Consider the following 17,767-nt stretch of genomic DNA (forward strand, 5'->3'; position numbering starts at 1 on the left):
CCCATAGATGCCCCTGACCACCGCCCAACCCCCAAATCACTAAATGCAGCTCAGTCTTCAATCAGTGAAATTGCCTTGTCGACTAAAGCGAGGACTGGGTAGATGGATGGATGGATGGATGAAGCTGGATTGGGTAATGTCAGGTCAAAAGAAGACAGGGGGGGCTTGCGGTAAACAGTGAGAGTAAGCTAGGAAACACCAAAGATGCATTTTCATTGACATAATCAAGGCTGAAGGAGAAAAGTATGTACTCAACCTAGTAATCCATCGTGATACTATAACTTTCTGTTGTTTTGGGGTGTCTGTTACAACGCCTCAAATAGATTTGGTGCTACATGCCTCATTATAACGGGACTGTCTGTGAATGAAGATTGTCGTGCAGTAGATGGCATCGGAACTCTGCTTCTTAGCACACCTGGTCTACCAGAGAATAAGAAGACCAGATGGATCAGTGTTGCCGACCTCGTAAGTATTCAGACCCTGGAGTGAAAAGGTGACTATAGGGGTGCTACATCATGTCGAGAAGGCTTTAATAATGTTAATGGATGTATTTAAAAGGTTGTAAACCGGAATCCTACTGCATAAAGGATATCTCTGCATAGAGATTACTGTATTAGTTATTTTCACCTACATTGATTATGGTTTGGTGGTTAGCACGCAGGCCTCACAGCTAGGAGACCTGAGTGCAATTCCACCCTCGGCCATCTCTGTGTGGAGTTTCTCCAGGTACTCTGGTCTCCTTCCACATTCCAAAAACATGCTAGGTTAACTGGCGACTCCAAATTGTCCATAGGTATGAATGTGAGTGTGAATGGTTGTTTGTCTATATGTGCCCTGTGATTGGCTGGCGACCAGTCCAGGGTGTACCCCGCCTCTCGCCTGAAGACAGCTGGGATAGGCTCCTAGTGAGTATAAGCGTTATAGAAAATGGATGATTATGGTGGAAATTTACCAACAATCTTGTTGCACAGCAAACAGGCAACTGTACCACGATCCCTCATGACATTGAGCATTAGCATTCTGGTTTATTTGGTGGTGCCACCACAGGAGTTACTTACCTAGAGCTACTCTAGCGGCAGATGCGTCATAGTTGATCCAAAAGGAGACCCAGGAGAGAATGGTGATGAGGATTGAAGGCATGTATGTTTGCAGGATGAAGTACCCGATGTTTCTCTTCAGCTTAAAACTCAAGGACAGGCGAGGATACGCTCCTGTAGAGAATTAGCAGAGGCGAAGGAAGGAACAGTCAGTATTCCATCGTTCCATTGAAGTTGACAGGTCAGTTTTTGGGATGAGCTAGTCTTAAACATTATGTTAAAATAAGATAAAGCCCTTTTTGGATGCAGTGAATACATGGTTTTCAATGGAAAATAACAGTACACTCTTTTGAGATGTATTTTGATCAGGAGTGGCTTTAACTGAATTACAACTAAATAGCGACATGTCCCACAAAAGACCCGATGAGCATCACACTGAATTGCAATTTACTTGAAAGTGATGCAGAGACAGCAAAGGGCTAAAAGGACAACATGAGTCACTGTAGCTTTAAATTCATAGGGTAACTGCAGGTTAAAAATGACACAACAAAGCCATTCAAGTACTGTAGGTGTTATTCATTAGTTAAAATGCCATTGGCTCTCCTTGGATATAAACTTGACACTAAACACCCAAGTACATACCATATGCTGATGTTTGCATCTTTGAGCCATTGCAGGGTCACTCATTCCACTTTACCATTGACATCATATTATAAGGGAACCCCCTCCCCCCACTCATATTCCACATCAAGTTTATTTAAGTCACCTTAAATTCCACAAAGAATGTTATTATTGTAGTGAAGCTGCTTGTTACAGCTTTAACTCCCCAGAAAAAGCAAAACCACTGCCCTGTTTACACGTTGCATGCTTGCACGACCAACTCATGAATATGAAAGCGTGTAAGGTATGAATATTTCATTTGTATCAGACAACATTCTTTTTGTTTATTGCTTTTAAATAAGTCATGGTGTCTTACATCTCAGAGTGTATAGCTCTTGATAGAAACACTGTATGAATGTTTTCATCCTTACATGGTATAGTACAAGCAATTAGTACAGATTTTTTTTTCCCGGATCCATACATGCAACATCTAAAGGGACCATCCCTGCTTTCATAATGAGGGATTGCCATTTTAAATGACAATCATTATGTGTAGAGCTACACTTTTGGTGTAAATTTTAAGACCAGAACAGACAAAAATTGCAAAAATTTACATTTTGCATTGCTGATCCAAAGGAGGTTCTAAGTAGAGATTCCAAATGTAAAAAGAAGCAATAGAAGTGAGACAACAAAATGTTTGTATAAACAATGTAAGACCACAGTCATTAGAAACCACAATCTTGGCTGTCCATCCAGACACAGAAACATCCTTAGCCCAAATTAAGTTTTTACTGGTGCCGAGTGCAGTCCGATAACCATCAGACAGCATATGGATACATATGAGTTATGAGACATATGGAAACATAAGAGTTTTAAGAACAAAAAACACAGTCAAAAGCCCCGCCTCCTTCAGGGACAAAAAACTGCCCATTTTGAATTTGGCAAGAGCACCAAACATGGGACATTGAAAGGTGGAAAAAAGTTTTTGATCCCACCAGAAATGTGGGAAACAATGGAACTTCATGTTGTGCATGGGTGTCAAATGGCAACTGATTATTTGGAGATGTCGACTGTAATTGACTGGCTTTTTCATTCTCAACACAATACCTGCCTGACAAAGTGTTCTCATGATCTAAATCCAACTGAGAACATTTTGGGCTTGATGGCGAGGGACGTTTAAAAAAAAAAAAAATGGACATCAGTTCCAGAGATTATGTACTGAAAATTTGTTTTGACTCACTCCTGTTTCTTCTTTTTGCATTTTGTAGCTCTTCTTAGAACCTCCTTAACATCCAACAGTGCAAAATTGTGAGTATTATTTTTGAATGCAACAAACTGCATTCTTGCTGGTGCAACATGCAGTGTTTTTCTAATACAAATCTTATATTCCATACAGTCAATCAAATATATTTTGTTCTACCCATCCCTACTTGTTACAGCAGACTTATTTACCACCATTATTGTTCATGCCGTTCAGGCTCATCACCTGTGGAGAAGACAACATTCTTGGAGATGAGCTTGTGATCCACAATGGAGAACTGCGGCAGTTCAATCCTGTCCACCCCGGTCACAGCGTTGTTGCCGCCCCGCCAGTAAAATTCGATGTCGTCTGTGGTGTAACCATCTGCGAGGGGATACAAGGGACAGAAATGACTCTGGTGTGTAGACCCTTTCATGTCTGCAATCATCATTTATCACACCATATGAAAATGTCCTTTCACTGGGACACTCTCCAGCGGGAAATCTGCATTTTTGGGGATTATTTCAACATTTTTTGTGACATTTAGTCATTTTTGATATTTCTCTTCATTAAGGGCTGCATGGTGGGGAGAGCAGAGGCCTCACAGCTAGGAGACCCAAGTTCGATTCCACCCTCGGACATCTCTGTGTGGAGTTGGCATGTTCTCCCCGTGCATGCGTGGGTTTTCTCCGGGTACTCCGGTTTCCTCCCACATTCCAAAAACATGCTAGGTTAATTGGCGACTCCAAATTGTCCATAGGTATGAATGTGAGTGTGAATGGTTGTTTGTCTGTATGTGCCCTGTGATTGGCTGGCCACCAGTCCAGGGTGTACCCTGCCTCTCGCATGAAGACAGCTGGGATAGGCTCCAGCACACCCGCGACCCTCGTGAAGATAAGCGGTAGAATTATCGGTTGATTAGCGGTAAATCTGGACATTTACCTGAACATAGTGAGCACATTTTGTCTCCTTACTGAGACAGTTCCATCAAATATAAATGTTGTCCATTCATTGGGACATAAATTCCTTAACTTGAAATTTCCCTTATTTTGACAAGTTTGTGTATTTCGAAGATTTTATTCAAATTTGTATGTGATTTGCCTGAACATTAACACTGCAAAATATTATTTTCCTAAAAGCACTTCATTCAAGATAAGTCTTAAGTGTAGTAACTGTAAGAATACCCCTGTTGGGAAGTTTTGTCATATCTCATCTGGAGTATGTGAGCTTAAATAATCTATTAGCACTTTTAGGCTATGATTTTAAACATCCACCTTTGACTTAACCCCTTAACAACGCACGCGCTAATGCCTTGATGCTGCCGTTGTGGAAAAGCCTACTAAATAATGAAGTAATGTTAAACATACAGCATTACTTATGTATAGTAGCCGAGGAAACCCCTTAACTGTATGTATGTATGCAATACATGGGACTACATTTATGAGTCAGCCTATTATGTTTTGTCCCATGTGAAACTAAATAATTTACATCCGAAGAAAAAAAATGATTAAATAACTCAACACGGCATCCATTTTCCTACCGAGTAGAATCCTTGAAAGGGGCAAGAGAACATTAATATTCATCTGACCTAACGTTATTCCCTCTTTTGCTCTCATTTTGGCCAAATCAGTGGAGACATGAGTAGCGAAGTGGCCAGCGGGCTCCCGTAATAAATCATTGAGTAACATGCTACTCTAGTTACATCTGAGGACAAACACTGCTTTTAAAAAAAGCAATAAAGAAATTCTCATTAGACAATGAAAGCAGGGTGTTTTATTATTGAAACCCTGCAGAAATGACATGCAACTCGGTTAAATCCATTTACAAAGTGTTTATATACGGTACAGTCGGTTTAATACAACAGCCTTTCAATTAATCCTCCTTTCACAGGGATTATGTGCTAAGGTTCTCCTCATTGGCAATGACACAGACTTGCCATGCACTTCCTCATGATAAACAAATGAATATACTGTATAAAACCGATTAATATGGCAACATGCGACTATATCATTAGTGTTATTGTTATTTTAACTTTATAGTATTGTTGCGTGTGTTTTTATGCCTAATGCTGCTGATTTAGAAAAGATTTAGCAGCTAGAAAAGGTATAACTATAAAGGTAATCACGATAAAAGCAATTTTCACTCGCTAAATGTACTGCAAAAAAGGTCAGTAAGGATAATTCATAATGCCGCCTACAGAGAACATACTAACTCCTTATTTCTAAAATCACAAATACTTCAACTTGCTGATATAGTTCATCTTCAAACAGCTAAAATAATGCATAAGGCTAAAAATAACCAATTACCGAAAAATGTCATCCAATATTTCTCTACAAGAGATGAGAAATATGATCTCAGGGAAGAACTACATTTGAAACACTTATATGCTAGGACTACGTTAAAAAGCCATAGCATTACGAGGATACAAGGATGAAGAGTCTTGAACCAGTCATGATGTACTATATATATTTATATATATATATATATATATTGACAATTACTACGTTACCCATTATGTCATTGTATGGTCATATCACTTCGTACTTCGGTACGAGGTACATTATTAAAACAAAAAAAACCTTAAACTGTGTTATGGAAAGCAGGAAGTGAACAAATGAAACAGTTACTGATTGTAAAAGTACCATATGGAGGGGTAGGATTTAATAAGCTTTGCTTCTTCCTACTCCTTTTGGACATGTGGAACTGTGAACTGATTATGTGATGCATTCAATTGTAATCTGGTGCATGTTCAAATGAAATAAAACCATTACCTTTACCAAAAGGACTACATGAATATGTTCAGTATATTTACTGTACTGTATGTGGTCATTTGTCTCATAGTCTACCTTTCTATCTCACCGCTGTTCCCTCCATCCTGCCTGCTCGCCTTAATTAAGTCTTGACTGACCTATTTAGATGGAATGAATTATTAAACCTGACTCTTCATTGGCTGCTTTGAACACCCTCGCACACTCATAACACAACATCTCTTGGTTCCTCTTGATGAAAGCCCCACTCAGGGCTCTCGCTGCATTCGAGTGTACCCCCTCAATGCATTCAATGCACTATGCTACTTGTGCAACTCTTTGATTATATATGTTCAACCTGCAGTATAGTAAGTTCAATTCAGTAGAGAGTCCTTTCTACACATTTTCCATATGGAACATGTCTAGAACAATGTATGAGTAAGCACTTTAAACTCCCTTGGAGAAAGAAACCTGAAGTAGAGCTAATGGACTCATTGTGGGGTGGCTCTCTGCCTCGACCGCAGTCCACTGACTAGACGGAGACATATCTAAATTAGCACAATTGATCTTATAAAGTCATGCGGTTTCTTTTCATGTGTCCCCACTGAAAAGGACTCATGTTGAGAGGCTCGTAGTGAAACACAAATAATATTAAACTGGTGAAAAGATCACAGCCTTTTTCAGCATTTTTTTTTTTTCAGAAAACCTGCAGCAATTCCCCCTAGTGAATGCAAGCAGTCAAAGTCAGGGGTTGGCAGCCTCCAAAAAAGGAAATTTGACTCTTAACATTGCATGTAGAATGTTAACAGAGTACAGTGTACAACTGTGGATGCCCGCCAACTTTCTAGAAATAGAAAATTTACCCCATCATTCCGGGAAGAGAAGATGAGTATTTCATGGTGGCCATAGTTTCCCCTAATATGGAATCGCCAGCAGGGCCAAAATTAAATGAAAAATTTCATGATTCCATCTGTGGAGAGCTTTTTTTTTTCTTCTTTTTGGGGGGGGGCATATCTCCCTGTCTGCATCCGACTCCAGGCTTTCTATCAGCCCCATGAAATGTTGTCTATTGATTTGTTTTAATGATCAAAGAAGGATGGTGCAGTGACAAAATACTGGCATCTTATATATGACACAATTTGATTTAGTTCATATTGGTAAACAAACCTTTACTTACTGTACATTTGCTTTTTTAAGCAACATCCATTGCTATAATACAAGTGTAAGAATAAGTTAACCCTGATTAATATTATGTTAACTCTGACTTTTAGTGTACATTTGTCTTCTTTTAACACCCCCTCTTATTGAGGCTGCTCCTTCATTGGGAATACTTGTTGCAAAAATGAAACAAAACACAGAAAGCAAAAAAATGGTTATGGCATCATTGCAGGGACACAAAAGATGGCCGCCGCTTCCAAAATAGCATACTACCGAGCTAACAATTTAGCTTCCAATTTATTTATTGTAAACTTAAGAAAGGGTTTCAAACAGAGTGGAGAAGAAGAAAATAAAAAAGCCAAAAGCTCACCACTTCCACACTTAATGGGAGAACTTTTTTTCACTGTCATGTTGGACAAATGTACCATGGCTGACTACATGTATTGTTAAGGTAATCTGATCTAAGGTATATTGCTCATCAATATAATATTACTGCCACCTAGTGATCAGAATACTACACTTGACTTGTCTTTCAATTTTTTGACCAATAATTAGATTATTAAACACAAGATTCACGTGTTTTGGTGACATGAGCACTTTAAACTAAACCTATTCAACAAAACTGGAAATGGTCACTGAGATTTTATTTTTCCTTCAACACTCATCTGTGTTATGACTATTCTTTAAAAAAAAACACACAGTTGGAAGTTCAAAGTCATTTCAGTGGAAGGGGAATTTGATGTGTAAATTGGGTTTGAAATGGTCCTTCATGCCTGGCTGGAGCGTTAGACTACCTGAGACATTCATTTGCCGGAACTGAATGCACCCGCTTAAAATAAACAGTTTGCATTTCGGTTCAATGCATATGAATAGATGCCTGGTCACATTTAGAGCAGCAAAATATGGCACCTGAACTACTAACTGCCTTCTTTCTAACACTCCGCTGCGAGCTGAAATGACTCAACTTGAGGATTCGGTTTTGATTCCATGCAGTTCAAAGTGACTTTTATGTTAATCCTGGCCTCCAATTAAAAAATGTCTCTCGTATTTCTGCAGCGTGCAGAAAGGCTGCGGCTGGCTGCATGCCCGGCCACGGACGGAACATCTAAAGATAAGAAAATAACTAAGTAAATAAGACATAGATAGCAATAGAGAGAAAGTGAAAGTGGCTCCCTCCATATGATTTGGGTCGGTGGTGCAGAAAATATAACTATTACTTGCTAGGGAAACATTAATGAAATGATACTTTCATTTTGACGCTAGAGGAGTCTTGGTGTGCGCCGGCTGTATACAGATATGTGTAGTTCAAGTTTGCCTCCGTTTGCGAGTCGCCTTTCCTGTCGGCGTACTTTTTTCCTGCAGTGAAGAGCCCTCTGCAATCGCACAAGTGCAAAGCTAATCAAAAAGACAAAGCGTACGGTAGTTTCCAGCGTTAAACGGATGAGTGACCCTTCACTTTTCATGATTTATTAAAAAAGTCCACAGCTGCTGTACCCGCCAAGTCAATGTGACATCTTTTAACAGGAAACAGCTTCCCGTTGTAGTGAGGGGCACCTGAGTAACACCGTACAGTGGCGTTTTGTAACACAGTCACCGAGAACATTCGGGGGTTAAAACACATTTTAATAATAGATGCAACGCTATTCCCTTGCCCTGATGTAAAGTCGACTGCCTGACTCTTGGATTACACACGCATCATTGACAAACAGAACAAATGGCAGTTGTCGTGTGTTAGCTTTCACCATTAATAAAAAAGAATAACACAAGAGTATGAAATTTTAACTACTGCTCAGGGGTTTTCTGCCCTTTGCTATTTTTACAAATCATATTGAGCCTTTCTGATGATATACAATAAAGAAAAATGGTTCTTGGTTTTCATACGTTGTCTCATATGGCCAAACATTGCTCTAACAAACTAAACTCAACTCAAACTAATTTTTTTTAAATAAAAAATTAGCCCTTCAATGACATAATCACAGGGTGACTATGGTACTTTGGTAACTAACTACCAAATTCCATTCCATTCTTCCCCGGACTCTGCCCTTGTCTGCGAGCTTCACTCCCACAGAGGGAGTTGCCACATTCTAAATTAAATGTACAATATGACCTACGAAGTCTTCATGTCTCTGAGATTCTATATATGGATTCCCAACTAGTTTTGGGGCGACAACCATTTTTAGTCGGTAATGAGTCTTTGCCTTGGTTAACAAAAAAAAAACCTATGAGAAATTTGAGTTGAAAATGTATTATCTGGGTCCAGGTAGCAGGGATAGCAGTCTCAGTTTGGAAGTCCAGATATCCCGGTGTCTGACCACCTCATTCAATTCCAGTGGTAGGACACCAATGGGTTCCCAGGCCAGCTGTGAGACATGAACCCTCTAGTGTGTCCTAGGTGACCTCGAGACATCTGGGCTAAACCTCAACGGACTCCTTTTGATGTGAAGGAGCAGCGGCTCTAGTCTGAGCATCAAGGGTTAGTCCAGCACTCTACGGACAAAACCTACGGACCGCTTGTATCTGTGATCTCGTTCTTTCAATTAGGACTCAAAGCTCATGATTGACCAGTAAATTTAGAGCTTTACAATCTTCACGGTTTCATACAGCGTTTACGTTTTACCAAAAGTCGAGATTTTTCCACTTGCATACCCAAAACATCTTTTTTCTAGGTCTGAAATTGACCAACAATTGTGTTCAAGGGTCCACTAGAATTCTAGAAAGAAAAAGTTTTTTGAGCAATCATATTCATGAACAACTTCTACATATCCAAAAATCCAATCAAGAACAAAAGGAAACAATTACGTACAGCTTTCAATCTCCAGTGTGCAGTTCTGTTCATCCAGTGGATATCTTCTGAGGTCCATCATACAAGCAGCAGTGGTCGTGATCCTGAAAAGTCACATCACAAACAAAACAAGTAAAAAATACCATCACCAATTTTTAGTGTAACCCAGACAAAGTACAAAATAAAAATCCTTTTGGTAGTAAGTCAATACTGGTAGACATATGTTACATCTCCCCCATTTGCTATTCCTAGGGTGTTTTTTTTCGATAACAGATGCATAAAAACCTTTTGGACCGGGCCAAATGACACATTGTTTTAAACTACCGGTTACAGGGAGCCAGGGATCAATAGCGTACGACTCTATGGATAAGCGAAAAAGGTTAGCGTTACTTCATTTCACTTGGGATGCCCTCTTGGAGATTGATACATATTGACACCCAACCTTCAGGGAACGAGGACAACAAGACATAAGGGTGAACCCAGTAGCTCAACTGTCTTGACTGTCTAAGATAGGATCCTCATGATGGATGAAGTCATGAACCAACATTGGAATACCCCCCCCCCCCCCCCCCACCACCATCTGTGCATGTTAGTTGCCATAGTAGCCATCGCGTCACTGCAGAATAAAGACACCCGGATAGGTAGGATGATGATGATTGCAAGAGCCAACTATGAGTCAGTAGATACGCTTCTGTTGTCCATCAGGCTTTGTAAGGAGAACATAAGGATGACGCTGTGAGTAATAGCCTTCCATTCTTCCCCGGACTCTGCCCTTGTCTGCGAGCTTCACTCCCACAGAGGGAGTTGCCACTAAGCAGCGCAGCATGGTGGGTAATCGCGTAAGCACACCTGACAACACAGATAAATGTGTGACAGTGGAGAATCTCAACCCGAGTCCAAGTGCAGAGATAACTGGACTCCGTCTTCCATGATTGAGAACAAAAGTGCTCATATTTGCTGCTTGGGTACTCGAAGGCATTTCATGTGAAATCAAGCACTGATGGAGTGCGACAGTACTCTACCAATATTTGTCTTCCAATCTTAATAGTTTAAACCACACAAAAGCCGACAACTTTTACTGGAAATGTTCTAATTGTAGTGTTTCTTGACCTAAGATTCAGAGAGGACACGGGGTTACTTGGGAGCAAGCGATAATTGGAGAAAAGTTGTTATTAGACATGTGAATACTCATTATACACTCCTGATGAAAAATTGCAATAATTCACAGTTTGCAGTGTTGGATTTTAAGGGGATTCTAAGTAGGGCTTCAAAATGCAAAAAAATAAAGAAATAAGAATGAGACAAACATTATTTTGAGTCAGCAATTTTAAGTTGAACAATGCTACGCTGTACATTGTTCATATTTATGTAATCTATTTATTCTCCACATTATTATTTATTATTACACGGGAGCCAGGCAACGACATTCATTCATTCATTTTCTACCGCTTTTTCCTCACGAGGGTCGAGGGGAGCCTGCTGGAGCCTATCCCAGCTGTCTTCGGGCGAGAGGCGGGGTACACCCTGGACTGGTGGGCAGCCAATCACAGGGCACATATAGACAAACAACCATTCCCACTCACATTCATACCTATGGACAATTTGGAGTCGCCAATTAACCAATTTTTGGAATGTGGGAGGAAACCGGAGTACCCGGAGAAAACCCACGCATGCACAGGGAGAACATGTAAACTCCACACAGAGATGGCCGAGGGTGGAATTGAACCCTGGTCTCCTATCTGTGAGGTCTGCGCGCTAAGCACTCGGCTGCCATGCCGGCAACAACATTTCGTTGGCAATTTCACTGCTGTGTTATTGTGCAATGACAATAAAGAAAGTCTATGTCTATAATGTCATAATCTCTTGATGGCAAAGGCAAACACGCTTTCTCTCTTTGACATACCGCAAATTCAATACATCATTTATTTGCTTTTATAGACCATATACCTGGTAACTATAGTAGATTTGGTAGTTCCAGCCATCAATGTCCAATGAAAAGCATCTAAGTGAAAAGGTCTGGTGTCCCAATACTTTTGTATGTTATTGTTGTCTGTCCCAAATAACACCCTTGTAGACAAACAAGCCTTTTCATATAACACACCTTAGGTGTGATAAATAAATGGTGTTTGTGCCGTGACAGGGCTGGGTGGATTTTAACTTTCTTGTCTCCCGTCTTTGTCAGCAATTCTACCTTCAGCGTGGATTTGCGGCTGGTGATGAAGTGTTTAACCAAGGCGTAAATTGCTGCTTACTTTCTGGCAAATCTCTGATCTTAGTGTGAAGATGGAAGTCAGTGATGTGAAACTGAGTGCCTTTGGCAGCATCTTTGGGAAGACGGGCCAGCTCAGGTAAAGGTTATCATTGTGTAAATACCCGACTGCAAGTTTACATTCATTCATTCATTTTCTACTTCTTATTCTTACTAGGGTCTTACGAGGGTCGTGGGGGTGCTGGGGGTGTCTTTCGGGCCAGAGGCGGGGCACAATCTGGACTGGTTGCCAGCCAATCACAGGGCACATATAGACAAACAACCATTCACACTCACATTCATACCTATGGATAATATGGAGTCACCAATTAACCTAGCATGTTTTTGGAACGTAGGAGGAAGCCGGAGAAAACCCACGCATACACGGGGAGAACATGCAAACTCCACACAGAGATGGCCGAGGGTGGAATTCAACTCGGGTCTTCTAGCTGTGAGGCTTGTGTGCTAACCATTTGACCACCGTTTATTATTATTTTATTTTTTCTAGTAGTTTAGATAAACAACGAGTAACCAAACTAGCTAGATGGGGAACAAAAATTTGGAATTGGGTCACTAAAACCACAAAGCCTGATATAATACTTCAATTGATGTCCGTGCTTGTTTGCTGTGATTGCCTGAGGATGTCACCAACCACACCAGATGAACTCCATATGCTAAAGTGACATGATGGCCCTTGATGTTTACACTCTGTCTGGATAGGAAACACTCGTGAGCCAAGTATCTTCTCATGCTTCTGGTTGTCTTCAACACTGAGGACAAACATATACACATTCTCAGACTTTTGTCTTCCTTAAGTCGATTCAGCGTACCCACTACCATTATATTAGGTAAACGCCATCCGTATTTTGTCTTTGTGGATGATGGTGGAGTATTTGTATTGATTTCTATTATGTAAGAAGGTGGTCAGCAAATATAACAACGTACAATACAGTTGGCTAAGCTGCATGTTTGTTGGTGTCCGCCACCCATGATACTCAAATCTGCTATACTAAAACCATACAATATAAAACTACAGGATAACTCGAACAATACTTTAGTTTCTATTATCGGACCTCTGTTTTACAGAATTGGAGTAACTATTAAATGGGATCTAAAATTTTACGATTTTTTTCCACAATATGGTTACAAAATGAATTGATCAAATAAGGATTTTAGGTCAATAAGTTGATAAAAAAAGATGTATTATTGATTGAGTTGTGAAACACTTTAGTGCTGTCATTTATTCATCATAAATCCTGCTCTAGGTTTGAGCCCTGTGCATGCAATTTGAGTGTAAATGAATGTCTTTTCATCTCCACTGGATTGCTCATAAATTGTTGAACAGCAAGAAAGATGAAGGACATATCAAATTAGATGGAACAACTTGATCTTTCCTGTGATGTTACTCGCAACAAAAGATATTGAAGTACAGTGGATCCCCTGCACATTCGACATTTAGTATTCACAATCTCACAATTTGCATTTTGGGGGAAAATTGTCCTTTTTTTGTTGCATAAAACACATCTCATTCACTCTAAGTTGATAATAGTTAAACATGCAAGGTACATAAAATAGATACAATATGTATCAGAGCAACGAATCCGCCTACCAACGCTCGTTGTTTAAGACCGGGATGGAGACGGCCCCACAACGGAGGTAAGTGCGGTTGTAGCGCAAGCCTGACTACCAGGGTAAAGACAAAGCTGTAAAACTGATTTCATCTGTTCTAGGGATCATCTTACATTATCCTCCATCAGTGGCGAGTACCTACGTATACATAACAGTCGCTTTTATTGCAAATGTTGATCCTAAATTGAAAGAGAACATCAAGATACCGGAAAGGTTAGGAGGCGGAGGAGCGAGCCTTGTGTCGAAAATAGACATTATTATGTTTTTATATCGTGAATGAATAAATGAATGTGAAACAAAAAAAATATGCATTATATTAACATTATACCATTATTATAATGTACTGTCAATAAAAGACTTGGGATTCAAATAACAGTGCCCGTGTTAGTGCCAGTCATGCATATGAAGGATAAATCTGTAGTTCCTTTTGCCTTTAAACCACCATAATGAATCTCTGATGTGAATTTGCAGTTCAATGGCATACACAGGAAGCACGTGTGTGAATATTGATCATGTGTTTGTTCTCTGTTGGCTCTGGATTCCACTCTTCTTATCTGCTTCAATGGACTTGACACATCCAATTACATTTCTATTGAGGAGTTTCATAATGAAAAATCACATCCAAACAATGCATCTGAATATTTGTGTATGAAACACAACCTCATCAATGTATGCATATTGTGTTTGTGGGAGGAATTAACAAATGATATTGATGTACTTTGCATGTAAATAAACAACATTTGTTTAGATTTAGATTTGGGGGTTGTACGCAAATAATATAATTTAAGTTCAAAATTAAAAATACAAAAAAGGTATTAAAATTGATCTGTCAAATAGAACTGTCAAACTGAAATATTGACGTTTTTCAAATGTGACGACGCGGATAGCAGCTAGTCATTTGACGGCTAGCCATGCTAGCTGCTAGCCGCTAACTTTAGCAGCTGACGCTAGTGGACAAAATATATATATACTTTACCAAAGCTTTGTTAGACATTCATTCATTCATTCATTCATTTTCTACCGCATATCTTCACACTCACATTCATACCTATGGACAATTTGGAGTCGCCAATTAACCTAGCATGTTTTTGGAATGTGGGAGGAAACCGGAGTACCCGGAGAAAACCCACGCATGCACGGGGAGGTTGGAATTGAACCCTGGTCTCCTAGCTGTGAGGTCTGTGCGCTAACCACTCGACCGCTGTGCAGCCTTTTGTTAGACATAATTTTAAAAATATAGTTTATACATTCGTAATATGGGGTTCATTTGTTGCTCTGTTTATATTATGTACAGTATATACTGTGGACATGTATATTATGTACATTTACCCCCCCCCCCCCCCATTTGATCTAATCAAACAAATAGACTTTGACAACATACATTGTGTTATTATACAGTGTAACATTTTCCTAGTGGATTTACCTAACATTTTCCATTTTGCACAATGTCATCCGGTTGCATGGCAACCTCAGGATAGGTTACCAAGCCTGTAGTTTGTCTGGTGTCATAATGAAGCAATTATCGGATGAGAAATGTCAAGCAGAATGCGACTGTACAAAGCCTTTGTGCCTTAACGGTACTCAAAGTGCTTTACAATATTGCCTCTCATTTACATTCACACAAATAAACTGATTGGTGGAAGAAGTGCCATGCGAGTTTCTGGCAAGCGTATACATGGCCTCTAAAACTATTCTTGTTTTGTTAGTAGGTTTACAACCACTATCTCGTTATTATGAAGTGAATTTAATGAATTCATATCAGTGAAATAAGTGTGTATTCGAGGGCAGCATAGTGCAGTAGCTGGATGCTTTGCCTTGTTATAAGAGCAACTCACTGCTCTCCTGACCCAATTCTGGCCATCCTACTTACATGATATTGAGTGTCAAGGGTGATGGATTTCTTCCCCCCAATTTTATCCTAATCCACCCCTTCATCCAAAGTAATATTTTGTGCCGACTGTTGTCACAAGTTGGGCAAGTAAATCCCAGCAATTCCGGGTATTCCATTTGCATATTGGGATTTCACGGCGCTGAGGCTGACACAGTAGGTCACCTGTTTTAACTCCAATGACACGACATGACACAGGGATGATTCGCCCCATTTGAGGTCTATTTCAGTATAATCTGACCCTCGGAATCTGCACTGTGCCACTACAGTGAGTAGATTGGTGGCTCATTTCGTATCATAGCTATGTTTTTAAATCAACTTATTATGTGTAGTGTTTCTTTTTAGCTTCTGGTTATTGTTCAGTTTTGTCAACATGACAGGGTCTCATTTGTGGTCAGTCCAATCCTGTTAATCCTACTCCGTTTATTTTCAGTCATTTGTTTACATCCACTGCATTTTTGTTTGTTTGCAGTGTTTGAGGTTGGATTTTAGATTTTTCGTGTTTGTGATCTGGATTTACCATTTGGAGACACTACCACACTAGCAAATTAGTATACTGTAGGTAACGGTCGCCAACCTTTGGGACTTACCCAGTCAATCGCTGTTGGAAATGAACAAATTTTTGATTCATATTTAGCAGACTCCACCCTCTGCCATCTGTGTGGAGTTTGCATGTTCTCCCCGTGCATGCGTGGGTTTTCTCCGGGTACTCCGGTTTCCTCCCACATTCCAAAAACATGCTAGGTTAATTGGCGACTCCAAATTGTCCATAGGTATGAATGTGAGTGTGAATGGTTGTGTGTCTATATGTGCCCTGTGATTGGCTGGCGACCAGTCCGGGGTGTATCCCGCCTCTCGCCCAAAGACAGCTGGGATAGGCTCCAGCAACCTCCGCGACCCTTGTGAGGATAAGTGGTAGAAAACGAATGAATGAAAGAATTAATTTAGCAGACTGTTTTTTCTTAGGTCCGCACGGTGAACGAGTGGTTAGCATGTAGGCCACACAATCAGGAGATTGGGAAGATTCACCCCACTGGAGTACCCAGAGAAAACCCACACGGAGTTTTCTCTGGGTACTCCAGTTTCCTCCCACATTGGCAACTCCAAATTTTCCATAGGTAAGAATGTGAGTGTGAATGGTTGTTTGTCTATATGTGCCCTGTGATTGGCTGGCGACCAGTCCAGGGTGTACCGCGCATCTCGCCTGAAGTCAGCTGGGATAAGCTCCAGCATGGTGGAGCGTGCTGAGGATAAGCGGCATAGAAAATGAATGGATTGATGTTTTTTCAAGGGAGGCACCTTTCAGGGTAGCTAATGGACCAATGGCACATTCAAGGCAGCTGCTGTTGAAATGTGCTTTTATAGTTTATGTGTGTCTGTGTTGGTGATAAAAGATACCAGACAAACCAGACACGGATGAAAATCTGAACTGTGTATTATTAATAATGTTCCCATTGTGTCTAGAGTTCTAGGTTCACAGCCGAGACCAGCAATGTTGGGCTCAAAAAGGTTGGTGACCACTGCTGGAAGTGTCTAAAAAAATGTAAAATAATCCAAGAATAGCACATCCTCACTGAGTCTACCAACAAATGCAGCAGGCCGGTGGGCGGGTAATGAAGACAAACACCATCTGTGTCTAATCCACTCCTCAACATTGTCTAATTCCTCAGTCTCCCTCAGCAGTGCCAAGGTGTTACCATAATAGCCATTAAGATGTTATGGTTTTCAATAACTTTTTTATGGCGTTTTGAGCGTCAGAGGCCTATTTTAGCAAAATGAACTGATGAGACATCAGTGTGGTGTACAAAGTGTGTTGTCATCATAGCTACAGTAGGAGACTGAAAGGAGACTCAAGGAAAGTCAGTCGATTGGCTTAGTTATATTGATTTAGAGGTTGGATCTCATATAATATTCAACGCTTTTTTGGGTTTGCATAAGATATCTTATGTTACAGATTTTCTATTCAAGTAACACAGATATATGGATTCCTGGTCCTTTTCGGCCATGTTGAATTATGCAAGCGTAAACATAATGTTCCTTAATGTCCTGTAACTTGTTAAACATGTCGAAAACCAAGGTAGTGTAAAAGTCAACTAATACTGAAATTCTAATGTGGAAGGAACATCAACAGATTAATTAAATGCCCTTTTAAAGGTTCAGGGTTGAAGTAAGGTGTCTAACCAAAGGTCTGTTTCATTCCCCATGTTATTGCAAGCAAATTAATTTCAGTTCAGACTGGACTTTTTGGAGACTTTTTTTTTTAGTCCTCAGGCATTCCTCAGGCTACTGTCATTGTTCCTAATATAAAATATGGAAAACTTTACCACATAGTAAAGCACTGAATAATCTTTTCTTTGCCATGTAATGTAAAAGTTCTATTATTATTGTTGTTATTATTATTAGCTTCGATGCAGCATTACTTATCTTATCCTTATCTG

General features: G+C 40.0%; 1 protein-coding gene across 7 annotated transcripts in view; it reads right to left on the reverse strand.

Moving 5' to 3' along the window:
* The window catches only part of LOC131138364 (gamma-aminobutyric acid receptor subunit beta-2-like), a 213,119-nt gene that overhangs the window by 6,603 nt on the left and 188,749 nt on the right, over positions 1–17,767 (reverse strand). For all 7 annotated transcript variants that reach the window (XM_058087211.1, XM_058087212.1, XM_058087210.1 and 4 more), the window contains 3 exons: positions 9,586–9,668; positions 3,124–3,261; positions 1,059–1,211 (listed from right to left, as the gene is read on the reverse strand). In XM_058087211.1, the coding sequence (XP_057943194.1) occupies positions 1,059–1,211; positions 3,124–3,261; positions 9,586–9,668 (374 nt within the window). The remainder of the gene's footprint in view (positions 1–1,058; positions 1,212–3,123; positions 3,262–9,585; positions 9,669–17,767) is intronic.

This window comes from Doryrhamphus excisus, chromosome 11 (assembly GCF_030265055.1).
Source record: "Doryrhamphus excisus isolate RoL2022-K1 chromosome 11, RoL_Dexc_1.0, whole genome shotgun sequence".
Taxonomy (NCBI): Eukaryota; Metazoa; Chordata; class Actinopteri; order Syngnathiformes; family Syngnathidae; genus Doryrhamphus; species Doryrhamphus excisus.